At 42.7% G+C, this 10,480-nt stretch overlaps 1 protein-coding gene across 4 annotated transcripts in view; it reads right to left on the bottom strand.

Annotated features, from left to right (window-relative positions):
- Positions 1-15: 15 nt before the first annotated feature.
- Positions 16-10,480, bottom strand: part of LOC146529062 (glutamate receptor ionotropic, kainate 2-like) — a 10,942-nt gene continuing 477 nt past the window's right edge. Inside the window, exons 1-18 of one of the 4 annotated variants that reach the window (XM_085201573.1) lie at positions 10,391-10,480; positions 9,709-9,933; positions 9,492-9,631; positions 8,012-8,167; positions 6,935-7,086; positions 6,648-6,844; positions 6,205-6,320; positions 5,563-5,943; positions 5,426-5,489; positions 5,213-5,358; positions 4,946-5,107; positions 3,549-3,748; positions 3,271-3,472; positions 3,029-3,114; positions 2,868-2,949; positions 2,738-2,786; positions 2,534-2,649; positions 16-554 (exon numbers count right to left, since the gene is read on the bottom strand). The exon at positions 10,391-10,480 is cut by the window's right edge and continues 474 nt beyond it. In XM_085201573.1, coding sequence (XP_085057699.1) covers positions 96-554; positions 2,534-2,649; positions 2,738-2,786; positions 2,868-2,949; positions 3,029-3,114; positions 3,271-3,472; positions 3,549-3,748; positions 4,946-5,107; positions 5,213-5,358; positions 5,426-5,489; positions 5,563-5,943; positions 6,205-6,320; positions 6,648-6,844; positions 6,935-7,086; positions 8,012-8,167; positions 9,492-9,631; positions 9,709-9,790 — 2,790 coding nt within the window. In that variant the 5' untranslated portion in view covers positions 9,791-9,933; positions 10,391-10,480 and the 3' untranslated portion in view covers positions 16-95. The other 3 variants (XM_085201576.1, XM_085201575.1, XR_014878990.1) reach the window with 3 other exon arrangements.

The following is a 10,480-nucleotide window of genomic DNA, read 5'->3' as shown; positions in this document are numbered from 1 at the left end:
CAAGTTACAACTGTATATTATGTGCGTATATTTATTTATATAAAATGTTTTTTGCGTTATGATAAGCATAGTTTTCTATAAGCGACGGTGTGGGGTCAGCGCGGCGCGGCTGGGGAGGTGTGGGCGGTGGGGGCGGCGTGGCGCGCGAGGCGCAGGCTGGCGGCGTGCATGGAGGAGCGGCGCCGCGAAGCTGAGCGCAGGCGGTGACGGGGCTCCTCACGCGCCTCTCCATCCTCTGCCTTGTCCTCGTCAGGGCCGCTGTCTCTGCTCACATCAGACCGCGAAGAGGCGACGTTCGAGTCTTGCACGCTGGGCGCGGCGCTGAGGGGGCCGCACACGGGTTTAACGGATTGCTCGAAGCGGAACACGAAAACCAGCTCTGACCAGAATGTCGACGTAAAGGGGCGGGTGGGGTCGCGCGGGCGTTGCCACGCTGTCCACACGAGGTCGCAGCACGAGACCACAACGCCCAGCGCAGACCCCACGATCAGCACCAGGAACAGGCCCATAAAATTACGCATAGACAGCTCTTCACTACCGTATTCGTCCTTTGGCTGTGTGCAAATAAAATATATAATTAATAGACCAATATATTTAACATGCTTAAATTAACAAGACATTAAATTATTTTACATATAACCTGTTTGAAGTAACGTCTCCTAATTATATAATCAGTCTCTAAATACTTTCTGCTTATCAGATATAAAAATAAAATGCTGTAGTTTATATCAGTTAAGTTAGACAAGCATCATATAGGAACATATAAATATATTATTATATTTTTATTTATAATATTTCCTCCAAGATAAATATATGTCAAAAATATAGAAAAAATATTCTAAACTGTTTTTTATAGAAACGGTACACAACGACAACGTCAATAGACGCAGAACCCCGAAGACAGCGGTAGAAAAGTCACAAGAAAGACTCGCAGTGGGGTACTTGAAGCTTTAAACAACAGCTGGGCTGTCCCGTATTCGCCTATTCTTTGTAAGATCTTTAATGTCCACATAAATGTAGAAGCCTGGAGCTCCGTGTGCGCAAATAAATATACAAGTGTAAACAAAAGAAGTGATCAGGTGATTAACCTTAGAAAGGATGGTTCAGCAGAACCGGTCAATGAAGTCTAAACGTTCCGAGCAGGGCATTATGTTAGCAGTAATGAGGCAGCGTGATGGCTCCTTGGCTTCTCTTTATACGAACGAGAACAACACCGAACTGTTACTTATTACACCTGGAATACGCCAAGAAAGGAGGAAACGCTGTCTTTAATGTACACTTATAGTACGGTTAAGGTACGTTATAGTGAAGAGGAAGATGTCCTATCTTCCTCTTCGCGCTCTTGGCTTTTCTTCGGCAGAGCTTCGAGTTGTGCCAATACAATGTTGTTAGTTCCCAGTTATCTAATTAACCTTTACAAACAATAAACATTCCTAACACTGTTACCTCTGAATTTCTAAAAGATTTTGGAAAGATAACAATAGACGGTTCTAACCACTGGATACATCACGAGCCAAAGCATTATTTATTAAATAATTATTATTTTTAACGATGTTTGGGATATCAGTTACAGTAGCAGGGGAGCTTATAGAAGATTTATTAGTAGACACAGTTGTAGTGTATGTATGTGTATGTATGTGTATGTACACTGGTACACCCAACATTACACAGTGATGGACACAGGACAGAGTATCTCTCTCTCTCTCGGGATGTCAGGTGCCCTCGTATAACCTTCAATTAATAGTCGGCGTTCCCGTCATGCCCGTGATAAATAACTTGGGCGGAATTACATTTTAACAGACGTAAAAAAGGGTGAAAACGTATTAATTCCTCGCATCTTTATAATTTCAACCGATCTGCCGTTCCCGTTCAAAAGGTTTCAGTTTGTTGTTAAGCTGAGTTTTGCTATTACGATTAATTTAAAACACAGGGAGAAACATTACAGGTTGTGGAGGTAAATTACATGTTCGTGTGTGCCCAATTTCTTGGAAAACCATTAAATATTGTATACAACTGCGTCTTGAAGTAGTGCTCTGTTCTGTGTCCTGATCATTCCCTGGTTCTACGCTCTACAGTCTACTGCCAGTAAGTGCTTTTTATCGGCTCCATGGTTTTCCTGTTCAAGAGTGTCATTCTCGCCGGTAAATTTATAGTACGTACTTGGAAAGTAAAACTCACAAATATTTAGACAATTTCCACGTGGGCCAAGCCGCAGGTACAGCTAGTTTTATATATAAGCACGTGTTAGGCTTATGGAATTAATGGTAATAAAATAAATAATACATATATTATTTATTGTAATAATCACATATATATAATATTTAATTACCATTAACTTTATAATTCTATTAAATATAATAATAATTCTATAGTGATCCATCACTTAACTACCAAATCATAGACGGATACTTTAAACGCCAAATCAATGACAAGTGTCAAATGTCAATTACAAAACATTATTTATGATAACAATCATATATGTATTATTTATTTTATTACCATTAATTCCATAAGCCTAACACACGCAATGTACCTGACAGGCGCCGCCGCCGTGCATCTCTTTCCACCAGCGGTGTTTCATCTCCCGCAGCACACCCGCCTCCTGCAGGTTCAGCAGCGCGAGGTTCAGCGCCTGTCGGAACTCGGATCCTACGTTATACAAAGTGCAAATTTCACTTTATGTAATAAATTTTGTTAGTACTTTTCAATAATTCTTGCACACCGCACTAATGCTTACCCTTTTTCATTGCTATCCCATATCCTTTACTGTCGAGCAGATCTCCTACCTATAATTAGCGTAGTTGTGTCAAGGGACCTTTCTGCATTATAATGTTTAGAAGAATCATATTTTATTAGATGAACCTTACCCGGATGACCTCGCAGTCACGTTCCGTTGTATATTCTATAGTGGTTGATTCAGCAAGGAATGCATAATTTTCATCTTTAACCCTAAAAAAATCATATAACATTATTTACAAAGATGCGCGTTAAGTGATTGTTATCAGTTTTTATTTCACACAATAATTACTTTTGTATGCCCTCATCGTTACTCAAGGGCATTTCTTGCTCTTTCATTTTCGCATACATCCGTTTGAACAGGTCCGACGTTGACAGCTGAAAGTTAAAAGAAACGTGCTATGGGCGAGTACTGCAAAGTGTTTCCGTAATCGTATGCCATGCTAACTGCTCGTTAAAATTTAAGTCTCTAATCATAGATATTAACCAACTTACCGTAATTAATGAAAATTAATTAGAAATACTAAGGAGAACCTCGAAAAATGTATAAGTAGATCCGCCAGCTTTAGCGCCGTAGGTGATATCGTGCGGGTTGTCGGCGAGGTCGCGCACGTTGCTGATGAGCTCCGTTGAGGACTTGGTTGCCAGCAGCGTCGCTAGGTTGGCCGTGTACGAGCTGGTGATGACCAGCGCGAACAGCCACCACACGCTGGCTACTGCGCGTGTCCCGTACGCTCTACACGCATCCGACATATGCATGCATATTTATACATTTCAAAATAAATAATGTATCAGATGTTTGATTAGCTTACACTGGAGCTATCTCGGAGCCTTGTTGCAGGACCGCGCCGAGATTAAACCACAGTGCATTGGCGAGTGTGAACTGGTTCTCGAGAGCCGGCGGGTCGTCCACGCAGGGGTACGGGTTCTGCCACTCCTCGGGGCACAGTCTGCCGACCACGTACAGCACCAGTGACGTGCCCACATACGCCAAACCCAGACACAGCCATACCTTATGTAACATTAATTAATTATAAATAAACACTTCTTTAAACTCTGTTATTAGATGGTTAAACAATAATACCCTTAAAATAAATTTAAGCCTTAAGGCAGGGGTTCCCAACCTTTATCAGCTCGCGGCGCAGTTACAAGTTTGGTATTTTTTGACGGCGCCCTACCCAAGCTAGTTCGCTATTAAAAAAAACAGTCGAAAGAAATAGATCAGTGGCATAGCTAGGGGATTTGCTGCCCGGTGCGGCTTGGGGGACTTGATGCCCCTTTCCTGTTGATGAGTTCTAAACAAAGTGATCGTCGACGTTGAGTTCTAAAGAAAAAAAACGTGATCGTCGACGATGAGTTCTAAAAAAAAAACAAAGTGACTCCCGCTCACACCCCCTAGCTACGCCACTGAAATAGATACCTACACCCAAATAGGATCAAAAATTAAAACATCGACAATATGAAATTGAGAAAATAACAATTAAGACATACGAATAATAAAGTACGACAGACAAGTTTTCTTAGTCAATTCAATGTGACGGTTGAGCTTGCTCTCACAGTTTCTCAAAGATTTCGAGATTTCTGATTTCAGATTTAGGAACCAACTCACGGCGCCCCTTTTTACTTTCTACGGCGCACTAGGGCGCCGCGGCGCACAGGTTGGGAAACCTGCCTTAAGGTAAGATAAAACACATGGTACGCCTGGTTGTGAATGTATCAGACTCAGTAAAATTTTTAAAATAAATAAAGCTATTGAAGCTTCTATTGAAAAAGTCTAACAGCCGATCCAGCTTTACAATATTCTCAAATTGAATAGTTATAGATGTAATGCCTTGGGCGCAACATCGGGGTGGTCGGCTAAGGGTGCACAGAGGTGTGCACCGGTTTCACCAACACGAAGAGCTCGTGAGCAGGCTTCCACCCTTCCGAGCATATAGCTCTTGCACTCCACTCTGCCGACTAATTAAAGCAAGCTAGAAGCGGGGGTTAGATTACAATTCCCCAGACTCAGGTCCGAGGGGTCGCCACACTCCAAAAGCTCGCCAGAAGCTGCCCCGCGGGCTTATTATTATTATGAATACTGTTACAGATTATATTAAGTTAATTATTAATTATTATTAAGAATTAATTTGTTTAGTACAGACAAATAGCTGAAGCTTATAGATGTTCTTATGTATTTGTAGATATACAGGATAATATTTAGAAGTACCCCGTTTGAAAATGGCAAGAGGAAAGCAAGAAGAGCAGGTTCAGGTGGTTGTGGTTTCCGAAACAAGATACTGATGCCGAGGTTCATGAAGGGCGTCGTGAAGTCCACCGCCTGCTCGCGCTCCGCCGTTATCGTGAGGTCCGTGATCGCGAAGTCTACACTCTGGATTGTGCAAAGGTTTTTAATTAAAATATCATACTTTAGCATAAGTATAGCTATTACGGTATTTAAATTTAAAATGTTATTGCTAATAAATTAGTTATTTACCGGATCGTCCATGAGCCGTCGCATCATTCCATTCCACTGGTTAGTGGTCTTGTTGAGGACGCCATACTTGCCATCCGGCTGCACAATGAATGTATAGTTGAACTTTAACGACTGTGCAAGGCGGTCGATCAGCTCGATACAGAAGCCTGTCGGATAGATCAAGTCATCAATCATTGCAACATGTCAACATAATATACTATATTACAGATTTACCTTCATAGCGATTGTTTCCGAATAAACGATCCGTCGATTGTTGCCTCATAATGTAAGGGCTGCTCTGAAACCATAGATTCTACTGCATGAGTTGTACGACACGACGTATGACATATTACTCGGGTCCAGCGGCGTACCTCGGCGATGAGCACGACGAAGGTGCGGTTGGTCATGACGCTGCGCGGCAGCGGAGGCGCCGGCGGGCGCGGCCGCCAAGCCAGCCCGGCGCGCGGCGTCCAGGTCGCCACGGGCTGCAGGCGCCCGCCGCGCTGCAGCTCGGCCGCGTGCAGGCGCACGGCGCGCCGCGCGCCGCCCGCCGCCCAGGCCAGCGGGCCGCTCGCGCCCTCCCAGCGCTCTGAGCGCAGATAGTTCAGCAAGGTGTCGGCGTGGAAGGCGGCGGCGCCGCGCGCGCAATCGCCGGCCGCGCGCTGCGGCAGGTCGAGGTGCTTGATCGCGGCCGCTACTATCTTGATGGCGTCGTACGACAGGAGGAGCGACGTCGGAGGACTCGCCACTATCTAGTAGAATGTTATAATTATTGACTACCGCTCAGGTCCTCTAGTGATGGTATAAATTAGCTTCATGCCATATCCCCACTTAGCACGGTAGTAGGAACCCGCTACTGAGGCGTTACAGACTCCGTTGTGCCACATACATAATGATTTAATGAACTGCTCCGAAACTCTGCCCAAGTTATTAATTTCAGAATAGGAATAAAAGTACGATGCACATAGTTGTTTGTTAATTACTTCCATTATGGTATTAGGTATTCTAATTACTTCTGCTATTTGTCCCTCGTTGACTTCGGCGGCTTGCGTGAGCTTGGCGTACTCCTCGCTCCAGGCCGTCATTGCCTCTGACACCTTTTCAGATTCCGAATTAAATACACTTAGACCTGTACAAATAAATTTAATATTCAGACTGTATATTTTGTTATGTTATTTTGATATCATGATTTTCAATTGTTTTCTTTTTTATTTTGTCAAGGATAAAATACTTATTAAATACCTGTGTGATCGGTGAGGACGTCGTGGCGCAAGGGCCCAAGGGTTGTAATATTTGTTTGTTCGATACTGCGCTGCGTTCTGGCAACGAGGGTGTAACGGGGCGTTTAGCTCGGCAAATGAGACACAAAGTGCCTTAATATTTGATTCCCAGGCTTACTCTGCCTCTCCTGTTATGTACGGGAAAGAGCGTAATGCTAAATAAAATAACAAAACACCAGTAATGTTGGCGCCCCCGTAGCTGTAGTCGGAGAGCGGCACGGTGTGCAGGTCGAGCGCTGCCACGATGTAGGCGTGCCGGTCCGCCAGCAGCCCCACGCGCTGCGCCGCGTCCAGCACGCGCGCGCTGCACGTCGCGTTGCACCACACTATAAAGTTGGTGGCGCCCCATTTCTTAAGCACTAGCAGTAAATTCCTGCAATGCAATGAATGTTAGAACATTCTGTATGAGTAGTAGCGTCTGCGAGCAGTGAGAGCTAAGTGAGGGCTAAGTGAGGGCCGGTACCGGAGCGCGTGGTCGTCCCGCGGCGGCGGCAGCTGGCGCGCGCGCAGCGTGAGCGCCTCGGCGGGGGCCAGCTGCGCGGCCACGCGCGCGCTCCCCTCGTGCAGCACCACGGCGTGCCTCCATTCCTTAGCGGTGCACAGCGCCGCACACATCTGGATTTGACATATGGACTATTAGATGTTAATCTGTCCTATACCATATTCAGGGAGCCGTCAGATAAAAGGTTAACGGACAAACGTAAAAAGGGATCTTTACAGGTCAAGATTAATGGAGTTAATATATTATTAGTAACAATATCCATATACGATCTCGTACATGAAAGGACATGAGGTAGTCCCACTGTCTGAGGTAGGAATAAATATTCGTATGACTCAAGTGGGCGCAGCCGCGACGGTCTACTAGTTTTAATATTAGTAACGATATTTTATAAAAATAAATATGGAAGTAATACGCTGATAGCACTGTAAGTGATTGTTCCTATATAACCATGTCAGTAGAAGTAACCTATAAGTGTAATCCTGAAGACTTGAACTATTTACTTAACTTTTAATAGTTATTCATTTAGTTGATAAGACAAAATTCTCAATCTTTAAATATTGTGCAATATTAATAAATTATAGAGATTTCTTTTATTTCAATATAATTATAACTGTTTATCTAATACAAAATTATAAATCATGTTTATTTAAATTTATAAATTTTATATTAAACTACTTACAACCATTTTTATCATAGAGCGAGCAACATAAGAAGAGTACAGCTAAGAAATTAAACAACGAAATAAACGTTTGAGAAACTTTGTTTTCTTTGTTTACATTTTGTCTCAAGCCCCAATGAATAGACTTTATATTACATAAAAAATATATACTCGATGAATCGAATGCTCGACGGCGCTCCATATATTAAGTAATTGAGGTTAATAATTACAGAAAAATTGTATATTTTTGGTAAATAAAATGTAAAGATATATGGATTGTGGAAGTAACTGAAGATATCAATATTTGCAAATGCAATGTTTTCACGTAATAGGTAAGTACTTATGAAAGACTTATTTACTTATTACTGAATAAGTATGACCTGAGCAAGGACATCGGGATGTGGGTACAGCTCTAGCGCACTGGAAGACATTTTCCTCTCCTGTGTGGGCTCCGCCAGCAGCAAGGCGAGGCCGGCGCGCGTCGCCGTGTCCGCGCCCGCCGCGCCGCCCACCGACGCGACCACGCCGCTGCTCGCCTGACAGCATCACGTATATACACTAGTGGCACCTGCACTGAGACCAGTCGTGGCGCAGGAGAAAATGCGCGTGACTGCAAATGCGACAAGTTGTGGGTTCGATTCTCACTCTAGGAAATTAAATATTGTGTCGAGGCGAAGCGCAGCGTTGAGTTCCGCCACTCAACATGCAATACCTTAACACTAGGTTCCCTCTTCCTACCATACTGTGGGCAAGATACAGCGTGATATTATTCTAGTACGGTTACACATTGTTACTCCATGTGTTGCTACATATTCCCCTCTATCGTTCAGTCTAATTCCCATAAAATCAATTCATCTGTTCTGGAGATTAGCCCCGTTAAATAGAAAGACAGGCACAGGGAGGCAAAAATATTAAATTCTTTGTTTGTATTTTAGTATGGTGTAAATAACCACATGCATAAAAATACAGTTATTTTAAATCTCAAACAGACATTTCAATTTTATTTATAAAAAACCGGACAAGCGCGAGTCGGGCTTCCGACCGCGGGTTCCGTGCAAAAATTGGTGGTCTCGAGCTTTTTCTGAAATTCAAGCTTAGTTTGAACTTTGGCTTTAATATCAAATTTTGCCCCCCTTTTAAGGCTTATTTTTTTAGGATTTAATTAGTTTTCAGATTTTTTTTCCTGAACTAGTACTACCTGTCGAGTTCAACCGGAATTATCCCATTAATTTTGATTCCCTTTATAGTGTCGAAATACGCGTTGAACAAAGTGATCTCATAAAGGTTCCTTTTTTGCTTAAAAGGTACGGAACCTTAAAAACGGCCAAATATCGACTTGCAATTTTCAATAATTTTTTGCCACAAAATGCCTTATTGTGACTTATTTATAAGAGATTGAAATACAATGTCGCGGACTTTTGAAATTGTTTTTTTAGAAGTACTTAGGTAATGAAATTGAATTTATTTTGTAAGACAGTGTACTTACTTAATATATTTAACTATTTTGCAGAGTTTCGGGTTAAAGCAATTCAATATTATTGTTATTTTAGGCTAACTTGTTAGTTAGCCTAAAATAACAACACCGTGATTTTTATTTGGAAAAAGTATAAAAATTAGAACATAACGGGATTCGAACCTACGCCTCTTTGAAAGCGCTAAGCGCAAAGTGTGGAATAATACTTTAAAAATATCACAATGAAACACTCCTGACGAATGTAGTTGATTTGAGAGACAGCATTGAAATAAACGAACTTTCTTTAGTTCATTATCTGTTATATTTACTTATCTTAATATTATTTTCTACTTTTTTATTAATAAATATTCTAAACTAAAACTAAAATCTAAACAGGGGTTCCGTACTTGGTTACATATGACGTCGGGCTCGGTGAGCGGCTCGTCGGGCTCGGCGGGGGACAGCAGCACGGGCAGGTCGTGTCCGCGCAGCGCCGCCTTCACCGCCGCCTCCAGCTTCAGGGCGTCCTCCACGCCCACGCCCACTCCTGCGTGGGCATACGCATCACAATATATTGAAACGTATTAAAACGAAATATAAATTATCAAATTATTAATATATTACCTATTTGAAATCCCTGCGCATTACTATAATGAAAATACGTCAACACTGACACAGCGTGGACTGCACACCACAGGCGAACCATGGCGGCCGCACCACGCACCACACTCACGAGCAGACGGACGCGGCCGCCGCCCGCCCTCCCTCGCTCGCGGGCTATTTCGGTCCGCGCGCGGCACGAGCGGGACACGTCACGTCAACATCACGATGTATAGTACAGTTAAATACCTATCAAAAGCGTCTCAGTTGAGCACCAATCACTTCGCCAATGTCGCGTTGTACGGAGAACACACGAAATATACATATACAATAGATACACATAGATAATTGGTAATATGTACTTTATATTTTACAGAGACAGCTCATAATTTTGTTATAGTTCATCAAAATTCACATTGAAACTTACATAACGGACTAAAAACAAACATTAACAAACACTGAACATTAAGGGGACGGGGAACTTTACGGAGAAAGACATCATATAAGGAACGGATCAACTTAGGACAAGTGAGAAGGGGAACAGTCGTGAAGATCACATTCACAAATGAGAATGGTCCCTGACACTGATTTTAGCCAAATGACCAGGCAGGCGCACATGTACACCCAACGTGCAAGTTCAAAAATTTTTGAAAATAAAACCAAGGTCGCCTTGGGGTAGAGGGTTGGATAGAAATAAAGTACTTACCTTTCAGTGACTTTGACCCTCTCAGATTTTTCTACAAAACTCATCTTGATGAGAAGATGCAAGGGACAACAAATCCTGAACCGAATTAGA

The sequence above is a fragment of the Heliconius melpomene genome, chromosome 18 (genome assembly GCF_056956725.1).
Source record: "Heliconius melpomene rosina isolate 202511_hmr_F chromosome 18, ASM5695672v1, whole genome shotgun sequence".
Lineage (NCBI taxonomy): Eukaryota > Metazoa > Arthropoda > Insecta > Lepidoptera > Nymphalidae > Heliconius > Heliconius melpomene.
Note: the sequence above shows the minus strand (reverse complement) of the source record. Positions and strands in the feature narration are given on the sequence as shown.